Here is a 16843-nt window from a genome sequence, read left to right as displayed (position 1 = left end):
AAAAAAATATGAAAACATAACTTGTAGTTTGAAAGAAGAATTGAAAAAAAGGGGGTTATAATTAATGGAATTAATTAGTGTATAGGAAAGTGATTTTCAAGTTACAAAATAAAGCGTTTAAGTTGGTACTCAGTGGTGTCACAAGTCAAGCTCAAGAGTTGAGAGAGAGGTCAAGGGTCCACAAAAGGGTACCTGTCATCTTCAGGGGAAGCATGTTGGATAAAAATCCTGGGACTCGGAGGTCGTCTCCGGGGCAACGAATGGGACAGTGATTTTCTATGTGTCACAGGGAAAAAAATAACTTCACTGAAAAAAAAAATGGAGTCTATCATCCATTAATATTTTTAGGTCCAACAGATGGACGGTCAAATACCATGATTTTATCACACCATCAGTATTTAAAAATTAATATTATAGAAATTAAGTCTCATCATGGGAATTTCTTTTTATTTTCTACCACTAGAGGGCAGTAGAGGCAATCCTATTCCCAATATTGTTTTAGTTTCAGATTAAACTGTACAGGAGCATACAGCCACAATTTCCTCATTGCTTAGTTTTTCCAAATCACATTTTATTTAAAGCTCTATTTAATTTCAGTTATAGGAATATTAGTACTTTGCTGATTATTCTAACGCACCACCAGTAAAGATGATGGTCTTCTTTTTTTGTACTGAAGATGCACTACCACAGGTGTATGACATCAACGAGACACATTCAAGGTTCACGCTATGAATACCAGACACAAACAACTGCAATTATTTTGGACAGCAATACAAGTCACACAACTCCGCCTCACGAAGCAGACACATTTTCCTGGAAATGATGTAGTGCATCTGACATAAATTTCAAAGGTCATTCTCTGGATTAAGAGCACGTAACCAGGATAGAGATGTGTGACTAGTGAAATGAATCACAGCAGAAGAAGAATTACATCTTAAGGTGTACAAAAAGAAATGTAATTGTCTTTCACCAGCGGCAAGTATAACTTTTAAATTACTGGACCAATTACAGTAAATCATTTGAATTAAAACAGTGTGAATCTGAACACAAGTGACAACAAAAGAAACTCGGTCAACAGTGAGTGCCTTGTTGTGAGGGAGAATCAAAAATATTTTTGTAAAGTGGGGAAAAGTGCAAGAGAGCGATATCTAAGGCTAATCGGGACTACAGCATCACTACAGGAGGGTGGTGGATACAAAGCATGGTACCTTTCCAACTCAGGTGAGGGGACATGATTATCTGGAGTCAGACAGTTGGTGCTAGCACTCCTAACCCTGTCCAGAGAAGGCTGAAGATCACTAGAGGCATCACAGCACAACATGCCATCCAATGGAGGAAGAGGAGGATGGGGAGGAGAGACAGGGCAAGAGGTCAACCACAAAGAGAAAAACAATGGACAAACACAAAACTTACTACAAAAGAAAGGATTCACAAAATGACAAGTTTGAAAATCAAGCCATGCCTGGCTGCCGGGCACAATGATTACCTGAGTTACCAAAATCACTGTGTGATGACGATATATTTTAACAGGGTGGTGATTCCAGAACTGAGCTGAGCTTAGCTTTTGACATGCTTGCATGGTCGACTGCTAATGATCACAGCAGATTTCCAAAAACAGCATGCAGTGCAAACAAAGAACAGAATCGACTCTCATAGGAATTGAAAACAAGTGAGATTCTCATTCCCAGAAAGTTACTGATATTTTTTGTCGACCGTAGTAGCAGAAGTTATTAGTAGTGCGAAATGTATAAACTATTGATGATTTGAGAAAATTATCAATACAACCCCACGAAGCTTGGCCATATGCTTCAAACAAAAGAATGAAAGCAAATTGACAACATAGCACAGTGAAGACTCATCACTGCAAACATTGCTGACATGTTGGCATTTAGAAAAATATTTGTTGTTTGAGAACATATTTTGGTACAGTATTACAAGAAATGACTTGACTTGAAAAGATCTTTTTTATATTGGTTTTATTACACAGGTGTGGCTGGTTATAATTCTTCACATTTTCAGAAGTAAGGCCAGTTAAAAAAAAAAAATCTTGTAGATGAGAAATACAGCATACCAAATGAGCACTCTATAATTATTACTTGTACATGGCTATAGATTGGAAAAAATATTTCCATACTTTAAATTGTGACATAAATGACACATGGATACAGAATAGAAACTTTAAGTATAAAAAAGTAGAGCAGGATGGAACATTTTGAGAAACCCGCTGTAACAGACCTGACACCATGAGCGGGTTATTGGGAGGGCGTGCCCGTCTACCAATATATTTGTGCCACCCCCATTTGAGGCACGGATCTCTAAAAATGAACTTAATTATTCTAATATTATTAGCATTATATTGTTTTATCATAGTAGCTATTTTTGTGTTGCAAAATACTAATGTTGAGTTGTTAATCACTAAAACATTAAAAATGTGTGTGATTTTTGTTTGATTGATGATGAGTGGCATTTCCAGAAAAAATGCTAGGTTGAGTGCGGGTGAGCATATTCAAACGTACTTGAAAGTACGTGCGAACGTATTTGCCAGTCAAAAATTGTTTACTCCAAATTGGCAGTTCTATGCTTCCGTGATGTCAACATAAACCATGGTGACCTGCAGGAAATAAGGTGACAATTATTTTCTTACATTCTGCATTTATACTGTCACTGGCACGTAACAGTGCTGCAAATGAGGAAAGACAAAGCGATGTCTGTGCATCCGCCATATTGGATGTGGCCATTGTATTCTCCATAAATTGATGACTAATATTCTTAAAATTGACTTAGATGCAATCAAAAGCAATGATTTAGTATTAATAATCATATACGTTTTGGTTTCATGATCCATCTCCAAGAAATAAGTGTATTTACGTAAGCGTCAATGTATATATGTATATGGATTTTCAATGTTGTCTATGATTATACTTGTCAGCGGTATTCACAAAGGGCACCATTCAAGACTATTGACTGGGATCTGCAGTGCTTTATGAAAAGAGTAGTACTTGCATTAACGCATCCACAATCACAATTGCACGATAGTCCCGAAATGGTCTCAAACCAGTCTTTGTATTGTCTATTACTTTATTGTTTTCTCAAATGGCTTACATTTCATGTGTGTTTGAGAGTGAACTCAAAGTTAAATTGAGTCATATATTTTGTGTCAATCGCGACAATTGTCAACGATTCAGGTCATGTGATTCAAGTCCCACACTATGGACGCGTTTGAATATTTGATGTTTGTTTGAAGCATATCAAGGCCTTATACTTACCTCCTCATGTTATTGTATTTTTCAATAAAAGTGGCATCTCGGGTGGGAGAGTTTCATTGTGACGAGTTTACCTCATGAATTACGGTAAGCATGCATGTCAGCAACAGAAGCAGCAAAGTGGACAAAATTGTAGGAGAAGATAAGGAAAAAAATGAATTGAGGGTGGCTTTTTGGACAACAGAGAGAAAGAGTCCCACAGGGCAAATGAAGAGGAAAGTTTACCAGAGGTTTTATGCTGTTGAGTATTTCATAGTATAAAGGCACGTGATAACAGATGATTTCCACATTTAGAAATGTAATGCACAATGGCATTTTTTTTTCTTTTTTTGTAAAGATATATGGTTTTACTTTTGACGAGGCAACGTGTTCTCAGGGAGCCCAGATTACCTCTTTGACTGAGAGCATATGACTTTACTGGCTATGCTTAGAACTACAATCTTGACTCAAAGTTTAGGCAACACACTTTGTGTGTCGCTTCAGTTTTCATGTTTTTGAATCACAGTGCTTCAATATTTTTGCAATGAGTATTCCCCCCCCCCAAAAAATACATGTGCCAAACAGTTAACATTGTAAAGATTGATTCTTAATGTTTGTCTGGTATACAAGAGAATCATGGACAAACCCAAAACTTAAAACATAATTAAAAAGGAAAACACAAAATTTGAGTCCCACTCAACTGTAGGCAATGATAAACATCAACCTGTAGTGCCCTCTTGTGGCTCACAGGCTGCATTGCAAGCGAATTACATGAACGCAATCCACGATGCCATTTAGATGTCTTTCCCCTCTCAAAATCTTGACCCCTTTTGCCTGACTTTTCTAAAAGCTCTTTTAGTTATTATTGGGTTTAGGATGAATATTGCATTGACATGTAATCTGATTGTCTTCTCACAATTGAATAATGTGCTTTGTGACATTCAGTTTTGAAACTTATAACAAAAAGGCACTTTTCACGGAAATACTATGCAAGTACAAATTCTGCGCCAGAAATTCACACCAAGAAACACATAGTATGGAATATGACATGATTGACCAAGTTACCTTAAGTGGATGCATTCAGCACTTTTGCCTCGCATTGATTGGTGGATCATGATGGCCTCACTGTGGTAACCATGGGGATGGATGACACATGAGGAAATCAACAACAATTCCCCAAAACAGGAGAGCAAAGGGAGAAGAGAGTGAATTGGAACGAGAGGACGCTATGCACAAACACAAATGTCGACATGAACACACACTCGCACGCCAAAACACACAAGTTACGATGAACAGTTTACAAACAACTAGGCTACTGCACCAAACCCATTTACAAGGTCCAAACCAACCATGAAAAGGACAGATTTGCATATCAAAAGTGGAAAAAAAATAAAAACCATGCGATTACTTGACTCAAAGAATGAGGTTTCACTATCCATGACATTCACACACTCCACACATTCAAATGTTTTGCCACTTTCCAGCATTTCCTCCAATTAAGCTGTCAGCATTGCTATGAATAAAACGAAACGCAAGGGAAATACCTGTCATCCAGGTATTCCTGATCCGTGTGGTGACCTCTAGCAGAGTCATAGTAGCGGCTCGGAGACCGAGAACGCCTGGAGTGCGAAAGCTCATCGTCTAGACTCCTTGAAAAAGAAAGACAATAAACATATAATTAAAGACGAAAATGGCTTATGTCACTGTAGTGGTCAAGCAATATGGCAGACAATTCTTGGCTGGGCTTATTTGGCTCAGATTGTAAAAGCAGAGCTGGCAGCACAATGAGTTCCGGAGTAGTTGGCCATTTCATTAGAAGATGGCCTCTGTTTGTTGGTTTCCAACATTCCTCCTCTCTCACACACTATCATATACGGTGCAAAAAAATGGTGTCTTGAGTTTACTCAATTTCATTTTGACAAATGGTTCCACAAAATAAGATCATTTGGATGCATATACATTTTATAAATAGCCTACTTTGCTACTTTGGATAGCGACGCTTTCCTATAGCTTGAACTAGGATGTAGCATCCAAAGGAAACATCGCTGGAGATGACTATTTTTCAGGAAAAAACTATAGAAGAAAAACTGTATTTCAAAGTACAAGAATTTATTGGAATAAGCATGAGGATGGTCTTGGTACTAAAATGAAGAAAAAAATTTTAAGAATGCGTTTTGCAAACACATTCCCGATTCCTTTCAAAATTATATTCACAACCATAAGGCGCACACAAGTTTTAAATTTTCACCCAAACGGACGGGGCTGCTGATAATGGGGTGCGCTATATATGTGCACCGAGTTCCAAAATAAGTTAAAAAACTTAGTTGTGGCTCAAATTCATTTAAATTAGGCATTATTTGGGGGGGTTCTTTTTATATCCTAAACTAACCACTTGCTAACTCAATGTTAACTGTATGTTTCAGTTGCAATAGCATATAACGTAGTCGCAACCTTCGAATGGTTTAATATTTCAGTTCATCTTTGGTGTAAACACTCGTTTTTTTTCAGTTTTTTTTCATTGGGTAGGCGTAAATTTCCGGCCATTGCACGGCGGGCAGTCCTGTTAAATTGTCCATCCACGGTATGAGGGCGGAAGAATCGGTAAATATCGTCCCGTCAGTCAGAGTCAGCTTGTTAAGGTAACATTTTTGGTAGTGCACAGTGAGTTTAGGGTAGTACCCTAGTTTTTTTTTGCCTCCAGCTAAGCCGTGTGAACCAGTTGTAGTTGTTTCGGACTCAAATATATGGCAGTCTCAGTTCAACATTGGGCTGAAAGCACACATGTCATTTTTTAAACCTTTTATTTAAAACAACAGTGCCATCTACAGGGTTCAACAATACAACAACTGGTTCATGAAGCAAATTTGAAGCTTCATTTTCCCATCACTAGTTATAGCGTGCATGCATGCTACCGTATGTTTTAAGGTAAAATTTTTTTGACCATGTGTTAAACAAAAACATAGCACACTGGACTGAGACTGCGCCTTATATATAATGAAGCCAAATATCTCTGAAATGATCAATTTTCTGTAATACACTTTTGATGTAGGAGCATTGTCCCTTTTCAATCAAACAATACGTCATTTCATGTAACTTCTTACCTCTGTGCAGGGACATTGGCTGGCCGGGAACGCATATATCCCTGCTCCTCGCGGTGGGGGGACACTGAGCGGGAACGTATATGATGTGAGGGCGTCGTCTGGCGCTCGGGCACCTCCAGGGTGGACGTGGACTCCCGTTGTCGCTCCCTGCCACGTCCCTCTGCTGGCGGGTGGCAGTGATGGTGCATGGAAATGCGGATGGATACACAGAAAACAGTCAATTACAAGCAAAGTTAATGAACATTTCAAACACTGTGTGGTAAGCATTTTTTTCAGGGCTTATGCGCGAATGATTTTGAGATCAGGCGGATATATTACGACACCTGATCATTATATGAAATGTTGTAGACTGTACAGAAAATAAGTACAAAATCACCTGGCCATTTACTATTCAGACGCCATAGACACTGAAAGTATTGAACCAGTTGGGCAATCCATTTAATTGTGTGGTAGACTGAATACACTTGGGTTGGACATCAAAAGATGAATAGGAGACAAGATATCAACATTTTGGTACATGTAGGTCTGAACTGAGAGGATCGCATCCTGTGTTTGCATCCATCCACTATTCATGTAGGCAAAGATGTTTACTAGAAACTCACTTTATTTCCATTATACTGATTCTTCAAAAAATTAATTGTTGAGCATTAAATTTTTGGTTTGCCTGGAACAACTTTAGACTTGTGCAACTACCATGAAAACACGAGAGGTGTCTGTGCATGAAAAGCAATTGTGAAGCTGAGTCAAGATGGAAAATCAAGTAGAACAATGCACAACATAATACGACATGATAAAATGTAAACCATTGATAAACAAGAAAAACAGAAAAAAAAATTGAGATGAGCCAAAAAAAAAGAAAAAAGAAAAAGGCTAGGAAAAGGTTTTAAAGTCTGATGAGATGAAGTTGACCCTTTACCAAAATGATTGAATGGCTCAAATAATTGTGATTAAAAAATGATATGCTTATGATGCTGAGTGTGCAAGCTCATCTGTGAAACAAAGGCTTGGCATGGGCTTGCATTGTTTCTTCTGGGACAGGCTCTCTCATCTTCATTGGTGACCGACAGGAGTCCTTAAGGTTATGACTGGCATGCTATGAATCGGTTTGAGCAGCGGTGTAAGAAAACTTTGTCACGCTGGACAAGAAGGCACGATGAGTTATCACACGACTTACTGTTTTTCATTTGATTATTTAATATTTATATCCTAGAAGTGATTTTCATAAAAATAGTTACTGTAATTATGACGTGACGGTCCGGCCCCTCTGTCAAATTTTAGAACCCATCGCGGCCCGCCAATCGAAAAGTTTGCCCACCCCTGGCCTTGACCAATGATCCAAATGTGCTGAGGTGAAAATCTTCTATAGCATCGCAAAGAAAAATGCAAAACTTGGTGATCGGTTATAGAAATTTCAGGATTAGCAACTAAATAGTCATTAAAGCCTAACGTTTACAATGCTCTGACCAAAATGCACTTTCATTATTAATGAGTTGTGACTCAGATTCTGAAAGTAAAAGCTTCTGTCTCATGTTCTCATCTTTTGACGTCCAATCTAAATGTGCTTAGTCTACAACAAAACGAAAGAGATGGAACACTTTTGGAGGCAAGTGAATATGGAAATATTTTAGTAATAAACAATCATTTAATCAAACTTAAGAGTGGAGTTTTGTTTTCAAAATAATAAAACAAATCATTCTTTGTCGTTGCAGCCGCACATCATCTAAAGATAAAAATAGAAATAAAGAGAGTGATCAGCCTTGAAGGCATATGTGCATCCTTGCTGGGCTTTGTTTTGATCCCAAGGTCCCTGGCTTCATTTCCAACAGTGCAATACCTCAAAGCTTGCTATGGCCCGCTAGTTTCTCTTTGAGTGAGTCTACCATTTTTCTTTCCCATTTATATCTAACCAGACACACCAGATGGTTTGTTTCTTGAGTCCATCTGGGAAAGAGTTGATCTAAGGTGTTCAGAATGAACAGGAACTTTTCAGAAAAAGTTGGAAGGTGACCGGATGATGGTAAGATTTTTCATCACAACATGCATTTGGTGTGGTTTCATGCTTTTTATTTTTGTTTTAATGAACAAATGTCCTGTTCTAATCACATTGCCGCCAAGAAACCGACACCGGTGTTTTAGTGTTTACTTTGTCTATGAGCTTCTTCCTTGTTTTGAACACATGAAGCCAACACAAAGCCAATGACTATTACCGCTGTGACTTTTCATAGGATGCTCGGCAGTTACCAGTTTTGAGACGCAATAGTTGCATCAACAGTAAACTTACCGTGATGAGTTTTTGAGATTCAATACCAGTATTCTTCCAATTTGCACAACTAACAAATTGGATTAATTTACGGATTACTTTTAGCCGTAATCATTACACAAATGTGATTTAATGAGATTTCCAGTTAGCTACTTCAAACACTTAATGTTTTGACTGATGTACAGAAATATCCTGAAATGGTGCGGAATGACTGAGTACCCTATTAATGCCATACACATATATATTGCGGGATGGAACACAGCCGAGTCCAGGCCAATTGTGGTTGCAATACTCATTTGCATTAAAATCAGGGCGTGATGGGAAAATGAAGCTTCAAATTTGCTTCATGAACCATTTTTTGTATTTTTGAGTCCTGTAGCTGGCACTGTTGTTTTAAATAAAGGTTTTAAAAATGGCAAGTCAGTGTACTTTCAGCCCAATGTTGAACAGAGACTGCCATCTACTGGAGTCCAAAACAATTACAACTGATTCATGAAGCTGATTTGAAGCTTCATTTACCCATCACTAGAGGTTGGAGCATTGGCAAATAGAGACCACTTTACACCCAAGATGTGTCCTAATCGTTTGATTGGTACATATGGAAGAATAAACTTTTCTTCTGAGTTGATAGCAGCTCTGTTTTTCCACGTGTTGAGCAATTGTGAAATATCCAGTTACCCTTGCAGCCGAAAGAATAAATAAGTAAATTAAATGTAGACTAATTGAAAAAGTTTCATAAATGCAGTACACATTTACCATTCAGAATTACAGCCAATTTATGCAGTTTATTATTTTGAGCGGGCTCAATAGCATTCTAACAAACATTTTTTTTCTTTAATTTTGATTTGTAATCGAATATAAAGTATACAAACAATCACACAGCCCCAGTCAGCTGTCACATCAGTATCAACATACAGTCTACAACATTGTAAGTTCATACACCACCCAGGTGAAAGTGTTATATGGTCGCAAGTTGAATGAGTTTTACTTTCAGGGTTAATTTTCTTTGACATTGCACTCGACTGATAAGCGTACAAAAACTACACATAGACAAATATTGGAAACATTGCATAGTACAAAAACAATCCCCACCCACCTTTAGAAACTACTGTTGTACCCTCAAATTCAGGTTCTGTTACACGCTGTGAACCTACGTCCGCACAGGCACACACACAAACACACGCCACAACATTCGTGCACACATGCCCGCACACACACACGCAGGCATGCACACATTCCAGTACACATTAAGTATTAGGGAGGGAAGTAAAAGCAGACATTAACATTGACATACAGTACATGTTATACAAAGGTTAAAAAAACAAAACAAAAAAACACAGTTTTCCAGTGCACACAAACACAGAACATTACGGAGATTAAAAACAAACTCATAATTAAGTACAGACACGGACATGCGATACTTACGCTGCAGCTTCCTGCCAGGGTTATCTGTGTGTATGTGTCGACGAGGCAGGTATGGGGAGGGTCGGGGGAGCGGTATGGATGAGACATCATGCGTTTGGAGGGGATACCAGTGTGGTTTGTCATCCAGCAAGGCTGTCTCCAGCTCGATAAGGATCTGTTAATTCAAAGTCTTCATTGTCAAGAACTAATGGTTCATCTTAAAACTGTGAATAAATGTGTTTTTACTTTGAAGAAGTTAAAAACTTCAGCAACTGATAGCCAAAAAACTTTAAAAAAAAAAAAAAAAAAAAAGAAATGAAAAAAAGCATAGAGCACATGTGTATGTGTGCACGTGTGTGTGCGTATATTACTTCTCCCATAAAGATGCTGTCCTCCTCTGGTGATCTGGGCTGGTCCCACACGGTCAGCTCCAACATATGGTTCCGGAAATCCCTACGATGGATGTGAGTGTAGAGGAATGTTTGGTTCCACTTGGGTTCGCAGGTCTTCTTCACAGCTTTTGTCCTGCGTTTACTCTTGTCACTAGTTTAAGCACAACCAAATACAAAAGTGAAGATTTCCGTTGTGTTCAGAAAATGTCATTGTTTAAGTTTGAAGCCAGAGTGGGGTGCTGTGCCTATTAATTCGCTTCATTGAATAATGTAATTCATTCCAATGACTCAAGCAAATCCCAAATTTACAATATTTAAAAAAAATAACAACTATTGAGGCCACTTTAGAAAATGTCCTCTTTATAATAGAAAACAAGAACATATGACAGCTGTACCTGCGATCAGGAAGAAAGTACATTTTGACGTATGGGCTTCTGGGTCGTCCATCAGGTCGCAGAGGGAGCTCTACCGCCTGAAGCACATTGACTATCAGCTGGTGACCCGCTTTGTCGTACCAGAGCTTCACCTGCAAGATGAATACATATATCCAAACAAATTTGGTCAAGAGACTTCACAATGTGAAACAGATAACAGTTGAAGAAGACTGCATCCACACTCACAGAAAGTTTTCCTGGCATTAGTTGCGGAGTGTCTAAAATCATTCTCGGACTGGTGGGAGACAAAAGATTTATTGATGGTCTCTCCATCTTCTGGGACTCAAATGAACTTGAACCTGCTATGAAACAAAAAGAAATAGAAAATCATTTGCAAATCTCAGTAATTGAAGGTGGAGCCTATGTTAAAGGGAAATGAAAGAAAAACATTAAAAAGACAGGATTTTTAGACTTTTTTCAATGCTTGGAGTATTGTTTTCAGGTTTTCCGAACTTGGTTGAGGTGACTTGAAATTTGAAGTTGGGAGTGTCCATGAGAATTGTTTTGTACTGTCACTTTAATACCGCTATTGCAAATTTTGTGGCAACACTAGAACGTAGTAAGAACAATGACTAATCAGAATCACCTTCACTCTTGTCAGTCAAAATTGCAAAATTTCTACCTTTTAGGGAGCAATGGCTTGTTCTGGGGCAGTACCATCAAGGATAACACCAATTGTACCCGTTCAAGTAAATATTGGGACACTCAACATTTGTACTGTTTGTAGGAAAATAATGTTTCTGTGAAAAACGCTTATGTTTTTTTTTTTTTTATATTTTTTTTAGGTCTGTATGTGAAAAGCCATTCACATTACAGACATTCCATTAACCTGAAAATGTTAAAAAAAATACAACAAAACTTGGACATACATGTTTTTCACAGGTCAGTGATGATGATGTTACATGTCTGGGGGGTACTATTTTTTGTACCCTTTATCGGTAAACCTTTGGGTACATATTTCCCTTCAGAGTGTACTGTCAAGACCAGGGATAACAATGATTCCCGTACCATACCTGATCAGTTTTCTGTTGTAATGACATCATTCATATCAATTACGATTGGCACAGTACGTACACATCTACCTATTGTGTGAGAATGCAGTTTACAGATTGGAATAATAGTTCATAGACACTTGTCATCTCCAGTCACTTCTATTGGGCAGTTCTGGAGAGTTGCTAAATGCACAACTATATTCACAAACAAGCTATTTACTAGGTGACAACACAGCAAACTTTAAGGCTGGAACATATACCCTTTATGGCAAAAAGTGACACAATCAAAACTATTCTCCTCATTATCCCCATATAATAATGGCAAAAAAGGCAAAATAAGCTTAAGAGAGTATTTTGCATTCCACAGTGTGTTTGCTTAGCATTGTATGTGTTAGTTCTTTAAATGGGCAGAACAGCACCTTCTCTATTTGGATGAAGTAGCGTGTGAAAAAACTGTCAGAAGGCTCTTGTTATTTCAGGCCACCGTGATTGTGATTACTCATGCTTAAGAACAAAAGAATATGTCACACTGTATGAGCAGATGACGAGAAAAATACATACAATACATATAAAAAAGGAAATTTGAAACTTTTTGGAACAAACGAATGCCAGAACACAAATTAGAATTGGACTAACAATTTGAGGACGAATATGCTAATAGCATGAATGCTAATTCTTAAAAGGATTTTTGACGTCTTTATCCGTCAAGGGTAGTAAATGGGTTAACGTTTGACGACAACATCATTTGTGATGTCACACAACAGTGATGGAAAAGAAGAACATTGGATGCTCGGTACATCCATCCGTCCATCCAATTTCTATACCTCTTTTAACCTCTCTGACCGGGACTGGTATGTCACTGATGGTGTAGTGGTACACTCGCCCGAGTTGTGTGCGAGCAGCGTGGGTTTGGTTCCCACTCAGTGACGGCGTCTATGTCTACCCTGTGACTGGCTGGCAACAGTTCAGGGCCGCCGCGCCGGATCATCACGTTGTCGTCGTGCGGTGGCAGAGTACCCATACGGGGAAACCAAGAATGATCCAAAAAACCCGGCGTCTGAACCGAAACTCTGTTTCGCTCCCGGACCCACACCTCTAGAGGTGTAGCCATACGAAACTTACTTACCGGGACTGGTCACCAGACAATATAAACAAATATCCATTCACACCTGAAGAATGACAATTTCGAGTTATTTGAAACCCTTGGCCGACCTGTTCAGTGTCTGTTGCTCTGTACACTAGTTGTTTCTTTCTTTGTCAGGACACTCCAAATTGATGTACTGTTATCCCATCGACAGCTTTCTGGTCTTTATGTTTTGACAGCAAATGCAGTAGTACAAGTGAAACCCAAAGACCAAATCAAGCACTATCTAATGTTTAAGCTATCAATCTGAACGGCAACGTTTGAACCACTTGAAACACCTATCAGTAGCAGTGACATGTGACGTTACTTTTATAAGCTTGATAGGTGGTTGGCTTCTTACATAAGGTGCTTAATTTATGTATTTTTTATTTTAAAACAAAAGTTGACAAGCATCACAAAATGGATCAGGTTCAACTTTGGAGATGGCACTGCATAACATCAGAGATACCTACTAGATTCTAATGGAGGGTGGGATGTGTCTGGGATTCTTGGGATATCACTGAAAAAGAAAAAGACAAATGCATGACACATTTGCATGTTTACAACCGGCTGGATTGAATGCAGTAAAGTTAGTAGTTTTATGGATGCACAGGCTTGCATGCTTGATTCAGAAAGTATTCAAACTGGTTATCTATAGCCAATGTTCAAGCTAAAATATTACGGTTACAAAACACGGCAAAGCAAATAATCATGAAATGGGAACGTTCCTTAAATGAATATAATGTACTCATATGTTCCAGTCATCATTAAATGATGCTATAGCATCAAGCTAATATGTATGCACTAAGCACCAGCTTTACCAGACCAAACAAAGCATGGTGATGTGAGGACCAATGCATATAATATCATGTTAATTTGTTTCATTTTGTCCTTGATGAAGGAGTCCAGGATTCTTTGTTGCATCAACTTTGGAATTCTTGCGATAGAAATTGGTATTATTTTGTTTGTTATATTCATCTCTGTGTTACCGGTAACTATAAGTGGCGTGTGATGGTAGTAGTACTACTACTACTACAACTACTACTACAACTACTACTACTAATAATAATCCATCCTTTATCTGTACCGCTTCTCCTCAGTAGGGGCACAATAATAATAATATTAATAATAATAATTATTATTATTATTATTATTATTCACTTATAATCATATAATATAATAATAATAATAATTATTATTATTATTTTTATTATTATTATTATTATTATTATAAAACATATGTACAGATTAAATAAATAAAGCAAGCATCATTGTATGAACTGAAAAAAGTGCTTCAGCAATTCCAGCAGCCAAAATTCAAAACAGCACAGTTAGCAAAGTTTGGAGCATTATGAGCATAAAATGTTTTTTTTTTCTTTTTTTTTGGCATGTTGGCTTATTTGGCTTGTGGAAACACTTCTACTCCCATTTTGCAGCCCTTTGAGTTAGAAAATTTAACTAAATAAACAATTGCAGCGATTTTCAAAGAAGCCAATTTGCGCAAAAGCTTATCTAAAGGAAAGATCTGCTTTTTTTGGGATGCAAAATGTCACCAGAAATATCATACTTATTTTTCCATACGCATGAAGGATAAAAAAGATCCTAATAAAATGGTAGGATTACTTACTGATATTTTCTATACACCCTTTGTGAGTGTTTGGAGAGAAATTAATACATTCAAAGTGTGTTTTCAAAACAAAGCAAATATTTATATCAACGTCATTGATAGAAACAAAATCAATAATGTTGAAAATAACTTTTCAAATTGATGATACAATATCAATAGAAACAATATCAATGACAGTGAAAATAAGGTAATAATAGCCTAAGTAATATTGGGGGGGTTGAGAAAACCTGAAAAACTGATCATATTTATGAAGATCGGTTTGACGATCGGTTTGACGAAGGATACAGCAGAGGTGGCCAGCGTCCTCAGGAGATGTTTAAGGCCAAATCATGTTTTTGGGGGGTTTTCTTTGTCAAAATGTGACTTGAGCTATTATTTGAGGTAATGATTTTCGACTTCACTATTTAAGTTATTGCTTAGTAAGATGTGAAACTATATCTTTTTACTTGCATTTGTAACTAGAAAAATAGTTTTAGGGGGTTATCTAATGGAATAGGACATGTGAAATGACTTTAGCGAGAACACATGAACTATTTAAAGCTTGTGTCTTGACAAAGACAATAGGCAAGCAAACTATCAGGTGAACTATTCATCAATGAAAGCTGCTCATTGTCATTGTAATGGTAGAATTTTTGATAGAGTTGGACAGTCAAGTCTACCAAATGAGAGAGTGATTATGTCTGAATTGTATTTAAGTTTGTATATATTCTACCACATGAGCTGTCTTTAAAAAAAACACATTAATTTAGAAACATATAACTTACCCAATAGGCCGGGAAACAACAAGTTCAACTTGGGGCTCCGCTTGAGATTCCAGGATGATGTTGTAAACTTCCTTCATGGTGGCTCCTGGTAACAGTTTCCCATTCCACTGCAAAACTTCATCCCCTGAAATGAGATATTTTGTCATGGTTGGTGTGGAAGAGATGTTTATTTCCAGCAGTAAATGCAGCCGTGATGTTTGGTTATAGGTTTATTTTGGAAACCTCAAATTCCCAACAGAACAAAATTCCAAGCAATCATTAACAGTTTTAATAAAGTAAAAATTTCAGTTTGCTTTTGAAATTGTGTGGGTATATTGACAGATACTGTTATGAGCAAAACATACAGTACTTGTAAGTCATACTGTTTGCATATTCTTAACTATTATAGTGTATTGCATTCCAGTGAGAGTTTTATTTTATGTTAAAATAAACAAATAATCTAGTATTTTTAATGACTCAGAGTTTCAGTGTACCTGCTCTTAGATGTCCAACCACATCAGCCAGGCTGCCCTTCTTGACCTTGGTGATGAAGGCACCTAATCTGCCTGACTCTGTTATTCTACCTCCAACCACCTATAAAGAAACGCAGGCATGCCATGAGGAACATAAAAGATATGAAACCCATTTGTAGAGGATATTTATTATTATGCATGTGTATATCGTAATTGTTTGTTGCCAACCTGACCTTTAATCCCAGCAGAGCTCCAGCTTCTTTTGGCATGGTTGTGCTCCTTTTACTCAGGGTGATTCTGCCAATCAGATGGTCACCCTCCTTGGATGGCTGCCAGGTTACAGGATGCTGCAACAAAAAACAGGAGCTGGCTGGACTTAGAATTGTGATCTGCCACACTAAGAGACATTAAAAAGTAACAATAAGCAATATGACAACAATAGAAAAACACACTAATATACTTCTTATGCTTTATACCTAATTGTATCCTTTTTAGAATATAATTGGACAAAAATTCAAATTTGAATTTGAAACTCAAAGTGAATTCTTGGTGCTCGGCCTGTTGTCATTGCAATGAATAAAACATATATTTTCACCTGGGCAGCTTGGGGCCGGCCGGCATTTCCGCACGATATGTTGAGAGGATTAAAAGAGATTGGAACATTTAATTAATTGCTCTGTATTACAGTGGATGGACTATTGGGTGTTAACTGCAGTTGTTTGTTTACATTCAAACTCAACGTATTTGCAAAGGTAGCTTGGAGCAAACAAGAGTACCCATCATGCAAACTCTGTCATTGGCGGGTTCATTATGAGTCTCTCTTTCGTCTACTCACAGTTTCACACGTGTAAGGAGGGAATATAGCTCTGCATCTCCTGCATGCAAAATTGAAATGTAAAGGAAGCTCTTGTACATTTTAATTAGGAAATTATGTTGAATTTAATTCTTTTTGATTTCATATTATTTTAAATTAATGTCATTTATGTTTTATTTAAAGCACTTTGTTACAGCTGTGTTTGTTGTTATATGGCTTTTGAAATGAAGTTGAGTTG

The 16843-nt window shown here is 37.5% G+C and overlaps 1 protein-coding gene across 11 annotated transcripts in view; it reads right to left on the bottom strand.

The window, feature by feature from the left end:
• Nucleotides 1-16843, bottom strand: part of rims1a (regulating synaptic membrane exocytosis 1a) — a 77208-nt gene that overhangs the window by 13137 nt on the left and 47228 nt on the right. For 2 of the 11 annotated variants that reach the window (XM_088305625.1, XM_088305635.1), the window contains 14 exons: nt 16025-16138; nt 15813-15912; nt 15340-15463; nt 13422-13468; nt 11020-11135; nt 10795-10925; nt 10379-10550; nt 10029-10182; nt 9700-9753; nt 6344-6506; nt 4787-4891; nt 4308-4367; nt 1209-1298; nt 193-276 (listed from right to left, as the gene is read on the bottom strand). In XM_088305625.1, the coding sequence (XP_088161751.1) occupies nt 193-276; nt 1209-1298; nt 4308-4367; nt 4787-4891; nt 6344-6506; nt 9700-9753; nt 10029-10182; nt 10379-10550; nt 10795-10925; nt 11020-11135; nt 13422-13468; nt 15340-15463; nt 15813-15912; nt 16025-16138 (1514 nt within the window). The remainder of the gene's footprint in view (nt 1-192; nt 277-1208; nt 1299-4307; nt 4368-4786; nt 4892-6343; nt 6507-9699; nt 9754-10028; nt 10183-10378; nt 10551-10794; nt 10926-11019; nt 11136-13421; nt 13469-15339; nt 15464-15812; nt 15913-16024; nt 16139-16843) is intronic. The other 9 variants (XM_088305627.1, XM_088305636.1, XM_088305626.1 and 6 more) reach the window with 8 other exon arrangements.

The sequence above is a fragment of the Idiotropiscis lumnitzeri genome, chromosome 9, assembly GCF_059441095.1.
Source record: "Idiotropiscis lumnitzeri isolate Australia: NSW breed Sydney's pygmy pipehorse chromosome 9, RoL_Ilum_1.0, whole genome shotgun sequence".
NCBI lineage: Eukaryota > Metazoa > Chordata > Actinopteri > Syngnathiformes > Syngnathidae > Idiotropiscis > Idiotropiscis lumnitzeri.
The sequence above is the reverse complement of the archived record's forward strand: the minus strand, read 5'-3'. Positions and strand labels throughout refer to the sequence as shown.